Genomic DNA, 16991 nt, shown 5'->3' on the forward strand with positions numbered 1-16991 from the left:
CAAGGCCAATGAGTGTGTATGTATGAGTGTGTGTGTGTGTGTGTGTGTGTGTGTGTGTGTGTGTGTGTGTGTGTGTGCGTGCTAATGTTTGTGTGCGTGAATGTGTGCGCCTATACCACATAATTGGTCTTGATATCAAAGCCTCATATCTCCAGAGGGTCTCACAAGGCTTCTCAGGCAACCTAGAAAGGACCTGATACCGCTGCATTTCCCAGATTATCTCCCCATTGGGATACACTGGGTTGAAGGGGAAACGAAGCCGTGGCCATGAAAGTTACGCTTAATCTGTTTTAGTGATACAGTGGCCTCAGTTCAGTGACTCACTCTGTTTTATCAGGGTTTGAACAGAGGCACCTTTATTTGAAAACGACTACTGAAAATCCTTTGTTTTAAGGTCTCTGCAGCTTAATTATTTCTTTTTTTAGGTTTTACCTTTGATATTAAATTAAGGCATTGTGAGTATAATTCAATTTTTCATTCTTTGTTAGACTCACCCCACTGGCACTGCACTTCATACTTATTTTCCTAAATGTCAGGATGAATTTCACAGTACCGGTTAGTGCTAGGGTGTGGCTGGGTTGCATGCATATGTGTCACAAGTGACTTATATGAGGAGACATTTGATGGTTGAGTGTGCAGTTCTACACCGGGAGAGAGCTGCGAGCCAAAATGCCGAAGTGCCTTCAGGGATAGTGATTTATTCACATAAAAATGACTTGATGAGTTCTCTGGAGATGCTACAGAATTGGACCAAGTACCTTTCAGCACATTCTCTCAGATTTTCCCTCTTAATCTCACACACATGCATTCGCGCACTTGAGGCTGCAAGTGTCGATAGTGTGAAGAATGTGTGGACGTTACACACGGCCACACAAACTCTGTTTTGTTGCCTCTGCCACAGCTATCGTGATAGAAAATTACTTCTGGACTTCAAACAGACTTTCCCTCGATACCTCCATACCACCTTTCCCACCTTGTCACCTTGTTGGCCCTTCAGCCTTTTTTTTCCGCTCTCACCTCTCTTTTTCTCGATTGCTCTCGTTTTCTCTCCCTTTCCATGCCTATTGAAGACGCCTCTCAACACAAAGGGAAGGCACTTTGACAAGAGAGACAAGGGTGGGGAGTTGTTCTCCCTTCTCCTCTGTTCCCCGTCTCTTTTGGATGTGTTAAATAACAACATGCTTCATTTATTATTCTCCCATCTGTCACCCTCTTGATATCTCAATTTTTGTCACTCCATTCTTGGTATTTTTTTTTCTACTCTCTCCTCATTCCTCAAATTGCTTCTCACCCCCTGTTTCCCACCCTCACTGTCACTCTTCCTTTCTCACTTACCATCTGTTTTAGCTTTCATTGGCTTTCCTGTTTTTCCATTTGCTTTTTTCTTTCCTCAACTCTGGGGAGAGATGAGGTTGAGGCTAAAATGCAAAGCCTTATAGGTTACATGTTTCCTGTCTTTTATAGTGAATTCTATATTTTGTCCCTGTTTTGAACCAGGATGCTAGGGGTTGACGGCCAGAGTGACAACCCAGGTCTCCAGATGAATCCTTCAGTGTGTCCCCAAAGATTCTAGGTGCACTATGGCTGTAAAAACACATATTAACACCACCACTGCGTACTAACATGCAGATGAAGGCACGCACATGCATATGTGAAAGCACGTGGCAGCTGTTAAATGCATACTCACACTCTCTCTTGCCCACACACATACTGCGCTCAGAAAGAAATAGAGAGTTTCTTCTTAGTTCTTAAGCCTGCTCAACTTCTCCTTCTCTTTAGAACTGCATCTAAGCCTTCAAAGCTCCAGGCTAGTAGTGTAGCATGTGAATGTATTTGTGTGCATATGTACTGAATATGTGGTTGTGTGTGAACATGTCTGAGTGTGTTCATCTTTAGCTGTATGCATTTGCATACGAGTCCGTATGTGTTATTGAGCATGCACTAGCAAGCTTGAACTACACACGTGGGAGACTCTAAAGCAGCCTCTGAAGTTCTTTTCCTTTGACTCTCTGAATTATAGAAAACCACTTGAATCGCAGACTGCAGTCTAGTGTTAGCTGTGTGCTGCAGTCTCAGACTCTCTAACCAGCAAACTAAGCCATGCAGTCTGGCACTTTTTTCCAGGCATACCTGCACGTCATGTTACTTCTCCATTTGAATATAATCCATCTCTGTAAAAGCTGAAGGATAAGAAGAGAGAGCTGGAACAGATAGTGACAGAGGGGCAGATAAATAAATGCTCCAAACATTACATTAATCTAAAGCCCAGTGATTCCAACTCCAAAAACAATATGCTAAATTGAAGTTTTTCACCACAGAAACTGAGACTGTGACTGTGTTTCTTCTCTGGGTGTGAGATTTCTTGCAGAGGTGGACTCACCAGGATATTAACAATTATATCTTGTTATGATATCTATCTCTGACTTGCTCTGTCTCAATCTGTTCACTCTTCTTCTCTCCTCCCTCCATTAACTGTACCCTGCTTCCCACTGAATGAGGTCATATCTGGAAATGTCCTACTTAATGTGTATGTGTGTGTGTGTGTGCATGTTGGTGTATGAAAGTGTCTGTGCTTGTGCTACCACCCTAACATAGTCGCCACGGCTACAGGAGATGCCCTGCGGCACCCTGGGGGCCCAACTGTCACCCTTGCTCAGTGTGGTAATTAGGACCCACACACATACGTACGCACACGCAAACACAGATAGACGAATAGGAAAAGTCGTACTTAAAGACTGACTGATTCTGGCACACTGAAACACTGACAGAAACTTTCCCTCAGATATGTGACAGGAATGAACACACGGGGTCTTTTATAATCTTAACAATGATCTTGTTCTTTCTATTGTTCTTTATATATTCCTCTCCGTCTACCCACGCAAATATACTTTCACCCAAACTGACAACTGTTCTCTTTTCCCAAAACCTCTGTATTTCCACATGTCAAAGTCTCCACCATCTGACCCTGTTCTCCTTTCACCATAGCTCTGCTAACCTTCGTTATCATGCTTCACTGAGCACCAAAGCTGCATGGCTGCCTGAGAACGGCCTGAGACACCACACGCTTTCTCTTTTTCTCTCTTCCACACATGCACACAAAGTCTGACACATCCAGAGAGTAGCACGGCACGTGAATCAGTGCCTCAGACATGCTGGCGTGCTGTAGACATTGACTGACTACCTGACTGACTCGATACTTTGACGCTGACAGTGAAGCACAAATCCAAACCAGGACACAAGGAACAGCCCTCGTCTCCCCTGCACAAGCACAGCATCCCATATTTTTTTATGAGGTGAGGCTGACTAAATTCTACTAGTCAGTTACTTGATGTAGCATTGCTCGGTCGTCTTGATGGTGATGGTGTCTTGCACGCTCCTCTGCGTCTCACCAATCAAGAAGACAGCACATCTGTCTGAAACACGCTCATCTTTTAGCTTTTAGGAGGATTTGGGGTTCGTGTAAGCAGGTGGTTTGGATTAAAATGTGAAGTTGGAGGTGTCACATTTAAATTTAGAGAGAGACATAGGTTGGGAGAGACATAGGGATATCAGCTAAGGAATGTTACTAGGTGGAATCAGGAGAAAGACTCTCCGAGTGTGTCCTGGAATCGGACGACGTGGAAGTTGCCATGGCTACCGGTGGAAGAGGAAAGGAGAGACGGTGGAGCTCAAAAACTATACTTGGCAGGCAGCCTGCTCAGAAGCTAGAAGGGTAAAAGGGTTTGTTTGCCTCTGTTTATGATAAGACATACATTGTCATCATTGCTATTATTATTAAACAGTCTTTTAGTTGTAATAATCATTAGTTATCCACACACATAACATATATCATACACTCCCAAACTAGGCCACTTCTAAACAATGAATTAACATGCATTACACATTCGGTCTCGTTCCACTTGGAATTATACTCATTTCTTTTTTTCTGACATATAAGAAATGGAAAAAAAACTAATATATGACATCTCTACCTGCCATACTGAAATCTGATAGTGTTGTCATCGTTTATTAAATCATATATTATCTTAACAATGTCACAGGCATTATGTAGACTCAGAAATGTGTGTGCCATTTGTCATTTGCATACAAATGGCTCTCTGTATGAGAGCAAGCTTACAACTACTGTAGCTAATTTTTAAAGAATGTTTTATCTGTTCACAGAAGTGTGTCAGTGGTTGATTTTGCTGACTTGAATGCAGGTTGTTGGATTGCACTGAGAATCTAAATTGTATTTAATGTTCAAGCACACTTTACATCCAGAATTAAAACAGGATGTTGAACAGAAGGCTCACTCTGCAGCACTTTTTATTGAATCTATGGCTCAGTCTTTCAGCTTTTCTCCTTTCGATGTAACAGATCTGTAGAGCTTTAAAGCAATTGAATGCTAATAAGACTGCAAGTCCTGAAAAACTGGATCTAGATTTTCTCAAGTTAGCTACGGATATTATAGCAGAACTATTATCCATCCATGCATCCATTTAGTTCAGGGTTTCGTGTATTAGAGCCTGTGCAGCTAGAACAGGGGTACACCCTAGGCAGGTTGCCAGGGTATTGCAGGCCTATAGCAGAAATACAGAAAATATTAAGTACTAAGTTTTAAAAAACAGCACAGCACAATAACCACAGTTATTTAAGAGGTAAATTACATTATTGAGGCAATGAACTGTGGAACATACAACATTTCTGCTTTTCTTTATTTGCTGAAGGCTTTTGACATAGTTGACTATGTCATTTTGGTGGATAAACTACATAATAATGACTTTTCTGGGAATGCTGTCAGTTGTTTTTAAAATTACTTGTCAGATAGAACACAGTAGGCCCACTTTGCTGGATCTTCTTCCTCTTTTCTTCCCGTATCAAAGAGGCGTGTCCCAGGGGTCGATGTTAGGACCACTGCTCTTCTTGATCTTTGTGATACTTATCAAATGCTGCATTTATTTTTTATGCAAACAACACAGTTATCTGCTTTCATTCTCCTTAAGTGGTACAAAAAACTCAAATTTGCAAATCCAAGTGCATGCTGTTTTTAAATGGCAGAGTTAATATCTAATCTTCCTAAGATCATAACTGCTCAAGGGGCGTAAATTAAAACGGTACTAAGTGAGCTGAAATTTAAATTAGGTTTAATTTTTAGGAACAAAACCTGTTTCTAAGATAAGAAGAGGTTTATCTGGTGGAAGTATATAATATTATGTGTCAGTAAAGTCTATATATCCTATTGTGCATGGATGAGAATGACAGGTAAACGAGCCGGTGCTTTGCATTTACAGGAGCTACACACATACAGCATACAGTAATAACAACATCCCATATTATGCTGTGCATTGAATATTGTAAAGTTAAAAATATCACATGACACACAGATATAGGAGAAAACAGGAGAGAGTGGCATCCTCCAACCAAATATTAATAATGTAGCACATTTCAAAGTTTTTTCCCAGTAGGGAAAACAACGTAATTTTACCTGTGGCTTGTTTGACAGGCTGTTCGAGAGCTGACAGAAACACATTCGGGGACTGCCGAGGAATGTTTGTGTCTATGTGTGTGGGAGAGAGACAAAGAGAGAGGCAGATCTGTCATTTCTTCATAAGTGTGCTGTGGTGGGGCTGGCAGAGGATGTGCTGCATCTGCTTCACGATACCCCATGGTACACATGTGCTCAGGCTTGGACTAACACATATATAGGCGCCTTCTTTTGCTCCCTTACCTCTGTCACTCACAACACTAGCATCATTTTTCAATTATATATTAAATCACATTTCCTGTGCACCCCTCCACACGTCCTGCCTTTTGTGTTTGTCCTTTTAGGCATCCTTTCCCATCACTCCATTTGTCCATCTCCAAACAGGCCTGTGTATGTGTGTATAACCACATCAGGGAGCTAATAAAGTAGAAATGAGGCCAGTAGAAGAGGAATCTCATATGTGATGTGTGAGGGGGGCAGAGTGAGTGGTCAGCTTAACAGGTTTTTATCCTGTTGTGAGATATAGTGAATGGGCTCTATCTGCTGTCAAATGGGTTTTCCTGAACTCGCACAGGAGATGAAGAGCACTCTGAAATCATCTTCTGGGCTCCCCCCTTACTTTCACAAACACAAGAATGCTCAACTCACACTGGTTAATTTTTGCTACTTTGTAGATTTCAGTTGAATTTCTTTATATATTAAAAGCTCGCAAAATGTACCGGTATGTGATTTATTGCAACAGTAACCAGTGTTACAAATCATAGCAATAGATAAATTTGATGGGGTATTTAAGAACAAAATGCCACTTCCTTTGCAACAGGAACTGGACCATTCTTGGTAGATTTCTATATTTTTGTGTTGAGCCATATCAGACTCTTCTATCATTGAATCCACTAACTGCCTGATTCTGGGTTTGTGTAGCTGTCCAGCTGTCAAAAAAGGAAAAAAAAAAAGAAATCCAGTCTTTCTGCAAGTTACGTCACAGTGTGGGTGAACAAGCTGACAAAAATAAAATGGTGACATTATGCAGACCACGAGTCCGTGTTGCATGCTTCAAGCTTTGCACAGCACTCCTAGGCAGATCTACCAGGAGATGTCTCAGTATTCTAAACCATCAGTGCCTCTGCAGGTGTGAAAAGAAAGAAGGAAAGATGCTCAATAATGCAGTTATGAAACATGTTGCAAAATCCTCCAAGAATATGTAAATATAAACAATTAGAAATTAACATAACTTTATAGTTCTCGTTATTTAATAGTTTTTTCTGTATTATATAATAGTTTTAGTGTCATCACTGAGAGTTCAAGTTGTGTCTATAGTTGCATTAGGGACAAATGGATGCTACAAAAAGGCTGTATTAAAGTTTCTGAAATAGAGCCTGCTCCTTAAAAAGGTACTGCACCCAGTCACACCCTGTGCTGTAAACAACTGTGATGAAACACAGTACTGGTGGTAACGGCGATATTTTTACCAATTTTATTAAATTTTGCATTTAATGGGTCGAAATTACATTAACACACCATCTCCTGTTTTAAATCCCTGAACCTTGCAAGGCCAATGCTGACACAGAATCATCCATTTGAGACTTATCTATGTCCAACCTCCCTGAGCCACCACTTTTGAGTGGTATTCATTTTCAATATGTGATGATAGAGAGAAGAGTTTATGTCCTATTTTGCTAACTCACATAAATGTTTTATTCTTGGCACTTAATTGTCCTTTTGAGAGCTTAAGATACACCACCTTACTGTATTATTTTCTTTGAGAAAATTGTATGGCTTTGAAGTGGCTGCAAATGAGCACTTTTCCACGATGGCAACACAGCTGCAAACAAATGTTACATTAACACTTAGACATCCACTGTGAGAGCTCCAGCTTTTGGCATTATGTGTGCCTTAGCCAGAGGCATGAAGGGATACATGAGTCTTATCATCTTACTGATCTCTTAAACCTGAAATGGTCCCTCAGAAACACAAGGTACCTGTAACATGTCGTCATTATTTGCGAATGTTTGGCTCTTTCCAATATTCTCTTCCTTGTAATAATCCTAATCCTTGTACCTGACCATTTTCAGAGGAATGGTTGCTTTACTGGTTAAGCCACATAACACTGACTTATGAATTATTCAAGCATAAAAAGGCACCTAACTCAAACGACTAACCAGGGTTGTGTCTACGCATAACAAACGAGTTAGCAAAGAAGCAGTTTTAAATGGTATATATTGTCACTTTGTCACTAATATTAGTGGTGACCAGAACCTTATTTGCATTTCTTTAACTGAGTCTAAGAAAAGGGCATAAAATAAGATTTTTAAACTAACAAGGTGATTCCCAAAGAGCTTTTAGCTGAAAAACTGACATATCTCAGCATGATGTGCAGCCTTTAAAAAAAATGAGGAATTTGAACAAGTGGAGAACAAAAAAAAAGAGAAAACATCCTTAAGACACAGGGAAAATAATGACTGTTCACTGAAGGGTCTTCAGAAATAGTCTCAGTGGAAGTGACGCGGTCAAAAAGAAAAGACGCTTAAACAAGAAATGGACGAAAATGAGTAGCAACAGGTTTTGTGGAGAGCAGAATCTAAATATGAAATTTCTGGTTCATATCATCAATATGTATGGAGGAGATCAAGTAGTGTCTACAGCCATCTGTAAAAGAAGATGGAGTCTTTGTCGTGGTTTGGAGTTGTATTTCAGCCATTGGTGTTGGGGATCTTGTCAAAGCTGATTGAATCATGAATGCAGATATGAAATACAATCTGGAAAGCAACTGATTGGCAACAACTTCATTTTTCAGCATCACAATGATCCCAAACACACTTCCAATGCAGTAAAAGCATACCTGGATAGAAAAACACACAGTGGAACAGTCGGATTGGCTTTCCCAGAACATTACTGAAGCAGCGAAGAATCATCTTGACAGAGAATGAAACGAAAGGCAGCCATCATCCAAATATGAGCTCGGAAGGTCCTTCAAGGAACCTGGAAAACGAATGCTAAAGAAATTACAAGAACGCTTGTCAAAGAAATTTCAGGCTGTGTTGAATAATAAAGGCGGTCGTACAAAGTATTAACTTTCAAGACTGTTGGAATAGTAGAAAGTCAGTTTCTCCCATTTTCCTAGAAAAACATAAAGAAATGAGTAGTTTCTATACATGTATGTCTATATTAGTCCAGTTCAAGTATCTTCAAGTTCATTTAATTGTTTTTTTAAGCTCAGTGGTTTTTTGGGGTTTTTTTTTAGATTAATGATATTCAGAACGTTTGTGTGTGTTAAGCATGTTCACAAACAGTTGTAGATGACTCACAGAGTGCTCTGGAGTGGTTTCACTGTATTCGAACACTGATTCCAGAGGACTTTGGAGAAGCTTTATGCGTCACTCACTCTCAGACACTTCTTTCAACTCACAAGGATTAGTTCCCAGCTCTCTCTTGTTCTGTAATTATATAGCTCTTCAACACATCTGCATTCTAGCACACGCACACACTCACACACGCACAAACGCGCACACACTCGCAGACAAACACTCAAATATTTATTCCATTTTGCATCTGCTCACAGACATACATGCGCCTGCACATATGCATAAACATACCCCACACACGCTCCAACAGGCAGCGTCAGCCTCATCAAATCATCAGTCAGTTATATGAGGGATAGAGACAGAGATGGAGTGAAGGGAGGTCTGCCAAACAAAGTGAAAAACATCAGAGACAAGAACAACAGCAGCACCCACTGCAGCATAGCAGCTTTCTCTTTCCCTGCCTGCCACAGCTCGGCTTTGTTAGTGAATAGTTTGTTCGTGTGCATGTGTGTGTTGCACGTTGCAAGGAAGAAAGCCAGCGGGCCAGGCGGTATCCAGGCCACTGCCTTGTTTTGATGTGGTCATGCTAATTAAAAAAAAGGAGCTTTTCTGCCAACTCTAAGAAAAACACAGAGAAAAAAATATATAGAGCCATTTTGGTGTTTGGGAAAAAAAAAACAATTCTAAAGGTGCGCGTGTGTGTGCGCATGTTCTGCATCTCCTCCATTAATCATGGGTCACAATGCAGAGAGGACAGGAATTGTACATTTTTGCTGATGTTCTCGTGTTTTGTTAGGCTTCTGGATAAACATGTTGGCAGTGAGGAAATGAGAGTAATGTTGACAAATAAAGAATGAGATGGAGGTACTGGGAACATAAGGGAGTCTTTTTTGGACCTGACTCAGACTACTGGCTCAGACAGAACGGTGACGTCAGCAGAGGCTTTACTAAGGATGGAGGGATCGAGAGAGAAACAGGGGGAGGCTGGAGATGACGCCCTGAGGGAGGCGGGGATGAGAAAAGTATTAAGCAGGGAGAAAGGAGAGAAAAAGAGAGAACGGCAGCAGCAATAAGCGGCCTACCACATATATCTGGGTGTGACTTAGGAAACTGCAGCTAAGTGGGTTTAAGACAGATAAACAGACGGAAAAAACAGCCAGTTGGAATGAGAGACAAAGAAGGAGGAACAGTGAGGAATAATTCCTAGGCGGGAAGGATGAGGACAAAGGCTGAAAAAAGAAATTGGTTTATTATCTTGGCTTAGAGAGTGTGGGGAGGAAGAAAAAAGGTAGTGCAGACAGAAATAGACAGAGAAAGAAGGAGTGATAGCAGAGAGATATAGCTCGCAAGAGAAGATTATGCCAAATCTTTGCTCGATAGCTTTTATTTAAAATAATAGTCCATAACCTTCAGTGCTCATGATTCAGCCATGAGAGCCCTGAGCCATTTTTTTTTTTACCTGAAGCAGAAATATATTGACAATTACCTATACCCATGGCTACTGCAAAGCCTAACATGTCTCTCAGTTTTTCCTTAAACTCATTTTTATCTGTTGTTTTCTTCAGCCCGTGTTCCCTGGATCAGGCATACATGATTTAATGTAATTTATTACACTATATAGTGTAATAAATTACATATATATATTGATTTCAGTTGTTAGTTTTAACAATATGTACAAGAAACAGAAAAAAAAACTTGTTCGATTTTAATGTTTTCACTATTATGTGTTTTCTATAATATTTGTGTCTCATATTATGGTTTACTCATGAAAGTGGCACCTTTTTTGCACTTTTTGGCACAAAATAATTCTACAGGTGATCAAAGGTGATGTCACTTCCATGTGTAAATCATCGTGTGAGATATGGAAATCTTACAGGACTTAGACATGAAACATAAACATTTATGGGAATATTTTACTCCTTTTTTTTCAGACGGGTTGTCACTTCAGTGAATCGGAGAGTTCAAAGTGCCGCAGCCCACGATAACACATGCAAACACTCGAAACATAACATAACTAAGAAAACATTCATCAAGTTGACATCTCTAGCACCGCAAATATTTCCAGACACGAGCTCTAAGTTGCCCACGTGATAAGAAGATAGATGCGTTTTGTGACTTTTTGAAGCTATTAAAGTTGGCTATTCATTTGTGCTTTCAGCAAATAAGCTTAGATTCACAGCAATTCCTGGCTGGCTCCATCTCTTTTCTTATGTTGAGCTTTCTCAGCCACTGTGTCTCTTCAGTGTGAAGACATCATAACTAGCGGCTAGTTGTTGGGTTTTTTTTTTAACTTTAGAAAGTTATGTGAGGTCGTTAAAGGGAGTTTTGTGCTCTGATTCACCAGTGAGTGCCAGCCATTCGTGACCTTTGGTGGGTGCTGTGAGCAAAGTTGTGGCACTGTGTCAGTTTTGTGTCCCCTGCCCCCCCCCCTCAGCCCACAGCTCGCACTGATGACAGGTGACCGATGATGAAGGTACCAGGGCAAGAAATTAAAAAGCACAGAGGCGAGAAAAAAGAGAGGAGGGAGAGAAGATGGGTGGGTATTGTTAGATTATGACAGACTTCACAACACAAAGACTTTGAAACCATCACAAATTCCAATAAACCCTCACGTGATCTGAGACACGCTGGTCAGCGAGAGACGCCGAGCTAAAAAAATTAAGGCAGTTAGTTCTTTCTAGGCTACATTAGTTCTCTGTGTTACATGTGAATATTGAACTAATAATTAAATTAGCTCCTATGAATATTTCATTATGCAAATTGTTGAATGGTATTGTAGGAAAAGTGACTTGGGGGGTTCTGTATGCTCATTAAAAATATCTCAATGGGAGAATCTGAATGTTTTGAATGTAAATGTCTTCTGTATGACAGGTGTGCACAGAGGGAAAGAGAAGTTGTGCTAATTAATATGAAAGCATTTTAAAAATAGCTTTTTCTCATTTGTCTGTTGTTGCTATTCTTGTATAAGAAATATGTTTCAGTTGTGTGCTTTTGTAGCTCGTTTAAACTTGGAAGATAAAGATAAAGTGTGCGTTTTATGTTATTACATGCATGCATCATCATAACATATGCACCAGCAAATCTTTTGTGGTTGTGACGAGCAGCTTTCAAATGTTCAGTGAAACTGACACGTATGTATTTTCACAGGTGCTCATATACACACCTGTAAGCAGAAACCCTAAAAGACACACAGGGTATATACTACATCGTGTGCTGCCTTGCATAACCTGTGTTAATAAGAGTGAGTAATACTTACTTTTTGTGTGTCAGAGGAGAGGGCCCCCTGGTAATTAGAATTAATTATCTAAAGTCTGGGGCAAAATAATCTTAAAGGTATAGGTTATTGCCGTCAGTGCTTCACACACTCGTGCAGGTACACACAGACACCCACATACATTCAACGCAGAAGTGTCCTTGTGCCACAGCACTTCTGTATCCATTGTGGGCCACCTTTGTGTACAAGTGAACTCGGTGAATCCATTACTGTTATGTTCACTTCAGGTACCGGGTAAGGCCGTATCATCTGCTCTAGTGTCAACATGAAGGGTCCTTAAGCACAGAAGACTCTCGAGTGTCAGGATGACTCGGCGGATAAAATAGATCTCGCTCTACATTATATCACATGATATCAGGATATGCGTTTTGCGGCGTAGCGTGCTTGGGCTCCAGCTGAAAAAAAAAATGATGCAACTCCAGTACAACAGCCCTCCAATAAATCCTGGCTCCTCGATGGCTGTGGTGTTCCGTTTTTGTTTTAAACCTTTTAGAGAAGGCTGATTCAGCTGCGCGATCATTTTGGAAAATGTAGTTTGTGGTGCCGCTGAATTGTATCATGTTACAGGTCTTTCAATTGATTTGTGGATGTTTTCAACTGACGCTATCCATCTATCCCATCTATCTATGTAGATGCAACAACCGTACGCAGTGTGCTGTGGTGGCCGGCCCCGACGTCTTTCCCGATCCCTGCCCCGGCACATACAAATACCTCGAAGTCCAGTATGAGTGTGTTCCTTACAGTAAGTACCCTCTCGCTCTCTCTTTTTTTTAAATAGTTCACTACTCTTCAGTATATGAATAAATTGCAGTTTTTGTTATGCCAGGCAGCAGCATTCACAGCAAAAACTTCAGCAGCTTGATCCCACAGTAACTTTACGTGGAAGTTATAATTTTATGCCTCTCCCCCCCTGCGGGAAAGTCAAAGGTAGCAAGGATGAGAAACAAGGGCAGTCTCAGATGATTACAGATGGTGATGTGACCTTTGACCAGGTGGTAAGAGACTGAGAGGGGAAATTCACTAGAGTGAAACAGTCGTGCGGCTTTTTAAAAATCTTTTCCACTAGAATGTGGGTTACAGCTCGCTTCAGAACAAATGCATAAGGGATCAGCGTGATGACTTAGTGGATTAGATTTTTTTTTTGTCCTTGATGTTTATTTTTCAGTACATTCCAGCAAAGTTAGAATGCAGCTGGTTGTGTCTGTTTAATGAAAAAGTTAAATCTCGTGCGAATACCAGCCCCTCAGTCATTTCCCCATCACAACAGGCATCTACAGGTACTTTGTTCAGGCTGCAGTTGCATATGTGAAACCCACAAAACCAGACAGAAGTAAGGTGAAGCATAAAAGATGAAAAGAGAATGCGTCAAAATGACATTGCACCTCCAATGAAATGAGAAGAGGTATGTTAATCATTAAGTAAAAATTTCAGGTGAACAAAGTAACGATGCCAAAATATTATTTTATCAGCAAACGCCGCTTGATATTTTCAAACATTGCTGTCAGGTTGGATTGGAGATTAATTTTAATTGTTTTCTTCTTCATATTACCTGACTTTACAAGCCATGTCTGGCTTGTAAAGCTATAAACATGACTGTGGTAGAACAGTTCTAAGCAATACAGTCAAGAGGACATACAGAGTTGGAACTGAAAAGCTTATTTCTGCATTCTTTGTATCAAAAAGTCAATTTCCAAAGAGATGTAAAGAAGTTTGATTTTGCCCTCATAACCCACACATGCTTTATGCAAAAGCCCTCCTAAAGTAAGAAATAACAGATGCACTTTAGATTTGTCTACGGCCTTGGCACCGCAGTCCATACAGACGGCCAAGGTGATCTCCCACACTGAAGCATTCAATTATGTCTGGCTAAACGGCTCTTGCCTGGCGTCTAGAATGACCAGCAGATTAAATAATAGGACTATCAGAGCCCTCTCTGGAGCAGATGGAAACACAACCTGATACCTGCTTAATGCCCCACCACGCACGCACAGCACATACACGCAGGCATCAAAAAAGACTCTGCAGCAGTGTGTGTTTTCACTCGTCTCTCATTCATTCAAGACTTGTCTGCATGTTCCGTGTTTTTATTTGATATAACCGCACACCTGCTTGAAAATACAGCGCTCCTTATTTAATGGATTTGTCAGCGTAAAGAATAGTGATTTAAAAAACGGCCGAGTGCAAAAGGAGATGAGTTGTGTTTTTGGATCTGATAAACAATGGGTCAGTCAGGGTAACAGTGTCCCCGCGAAAATACACAGTATCTGAAATCAAAGTCATTAGCGTGCTCAGCTAACAGAGGGAGGGATGGAGAGAGGGAGGTGATGCACTGGAGAAAAAGACAGCGAAGGAGAGAGAGAGAGAGCTTTTGACAGTACATTAGCATCTGCTGTGTACTGACTGAAGAGTTCAGGCTGGATCAGGTAGCTGTGTGATACACTACCTTGCTCGCGTGTGTGCTTAGCCATGGGAAAAGTCCAACAGGGGAAAAATGTGATGTATAAAAAAAGTGAAACCTTTCACATAACCTTCACACGGAATGGATCAAATATTTATAAAATCAATTCTTTTTTAAAAGTCATAATATTGCTTGTAACTTAGAAGAAGGCACTCCTGACATTTGGGCTGGAGTTTCAAGTTGTCAACATTCACACTGGCGCGTTTGACACCGCAAATCAATGCTGCCAGCGGCATTGTGGTGAAAGATGCATTTTGTTAGACAATAAGTGATGAAATATCTGCAAAGTGTTGTAAATCAAGATGGCTCAACAGAGGAGGGGCTTTTATGATAGATACACTATATGATAGTGTAATGAAATTTGTTCTGAAATGAATACCAGCTGCATTTTTAATATGTCATCATTTATAAGCAGGCTTGGCTTTTGTGCGCTCAGATAACTATAACGTCAAGGGATCCACTCGAGCAGATCTCCCCTGATGCCGAGCGCGCTGGTGGCGGTGCTGTCTGTTGAGTGTAACCACCTGAACCCTTGCAGTCACCTGTAAGGCCAGGTGTTGCTTATCACAGGCCAGCCGCCACGGAAAGGAAATGAGCCGATCGACTTTAAAGCGCAGGCATACTTTTCCTGAGCGCTGCCAATCGAGTAGAGTAGGTGCGTTTCCCTCTGCATAGATATAGTAAACAATTCTCAAAGTGGGTTGTAAAACAGGTAATTTAATTATGTGCGGTTCAGTTTTCAGGGAAATTTTGCTCCTCCATCTCGCCTCCTTTTATTTAATTTTTTTTTTTCCCAAGGATTTTTTTTGGCTTGCGCTACCCCTCAAAACTCCTCATCTCTCTCCACTGCACTGTAGGTTTTTGGCTGTTGTCCAAAGCTACAATCAAGTGCTGTCTCTTTCTCTCTCCGACTCTCTGTGGTACGAGTGTGTGGCAGTCGTGTGCCAAACTAGCCAGCTAGCTTTGGCAGTAATTAGCCACCTGTGTATACTTGCTCATCACACTGCAGGCAGACTATAAATATCCATACATTAACACACTGCTGTACAAAGTACTTCTCCAAGGCAACTCTGGTGCGTGGACAGATTCAATCTCAGCAAATGTGTGCTGCTGAAGAGCAGACACATGATACGTATTGTTTCATTCATGTTCGTCCGTTAAAAAAGCCAGGAACACTTAGGATTATGTCTATCCGTTTCCTCATCTTTATGTGGTATACCCTGGCTCTCCTGGCTGCTGTTATGAAGCAATTAGCCTACTCCCACATTTAGTGTATTAATCAGAAAAGCCAGTGATATGTTATGCAATACCCATGCAGTCTATTTTAGACAATAGAACTTGGCTCAATAGGAAAGCTAATTAAAAGATAAAATCACCTTCTTGTCTGTCCAATTAAAGACTTCTGTCAGATTGGACCCTTGGAATAACTTCATCACAGTGACATGAGAAGCCCTGTTTGTGTGCTTCCTTGTGTGGGTGTGTGTGTATATGTGCATGTTTTGTGGGAGGGGAGTGCTTGTGTGTTTGTGTCTCTCTCTGTACATGCATGTACAGTATATGCGTGTGTGTGTTTATGTGGGCACATATGCAGGCATTTTTTTTTGTTTCCCAGAGAGAGCAAGGGAAGATGGGAAAGGAACCAATGAGACAGAAGGAGAGACGGCAGAGCGACAGCTGAAACAGAGATAGAGAGAGAAATAGGTTAGACGAGGCCAGCAGACAGGGAACAGAAAGAATGAATTAACTGATAAAAGACACAGGGTGAGAGGTGGACAGGGTTTGGTTTGGGGGAAGTAGGAGAGATACAGAGGAGGTAGTGGGAGAGAATGAACGAGGCGAGTGGGAGGGGTGAAAGAACAGGATGAAATAATGCAATAGAATAGCGGGTGAGGATGAGAGGACAGGAGAAAAAGAATAGAATAATGAAAAAGAGAAAGAAAGTAGAAAACGTCTGCGCCCATAAACGACCTTGGGCTTTAGCCGGCTGAGCTGATTGGAGATCAGAGATGATAGTGGTAAGGCTGCTGTCGCCACTCGTTGTCTGTAGAAACACGCACACGGGCATGTCGGCGCCCCCCCACGCATACACACACATTACACACGCTTGTGAGCACACACTGTCTTCCCTCCTAGACGAATACCTACTTAATAAACCATACATTTTCAATAAAAATGCTAATTATCTTTACACAGCAGCACAGTTAGGTTAACACAGCTTCTGTGTGTGTGTGTGTGTGTGTGTGTGTGTGTGTGTGTGTGTGTGTGTGTGTGTGTGTGTGTGTGTGTGTGCGGTGGGTGTAGGAGAAATTGAAACAGAAAACAGAGAAATGAACTAAAACGAAAGGCATGCAAGGTATGGGTGTAACGCTGTTTGTATAATTACAGATTTTTTCAGACCATTTTACTGAAGATATTAATGAATAATTACATGATTTTTATTAAATCAAACTAGTCAGGCGACACATCCTCACAACACACCGTTGCAGTTTGCAT

The 16991-nt window shown here is 41.0% G+C and overlaps 1 protein-coding gene across 10 annotated transcripts in view; it reads left to right on the top strand.

The window, feature by feature from the left end:
- The window catches only part of adgrl3.1 (adhesion G protein-coupled receptor L3.1), a gene marked incomplete at its 3' end in the record, with an annotated part of 130819 nt that overhangs the window by 49421 nt on the left and 64407 nt on the right, over nt 1–16991 (top strand). For all 10 annotated transcript variants that reach the window (XM_014339944.2, XM_014339947.2, XM_014339948.2 and 7 more), the window contains 1 exon segment: nt 12673–12782. In XM_014339944.2, the coding sequence (XP_014195430.2) occupies nt 12673–12782 (110 nt within the window).

This window comes from Haplochromis burtoni, unplaced genomic scaffold, assembly GCF_018398535.1.
Source record: "Haplochromis burtoni strain Fernald_Lab_line unplaced genomic scaffold, NCSU_Asbu1 Contig_323, whole genome shotgun sequence".
NCBI lineage: Eukaryota > Metazoa > Chordata > Actinopteri > Cichliformes > Cichlidae > Haplochromis > Haplochromis burtoni.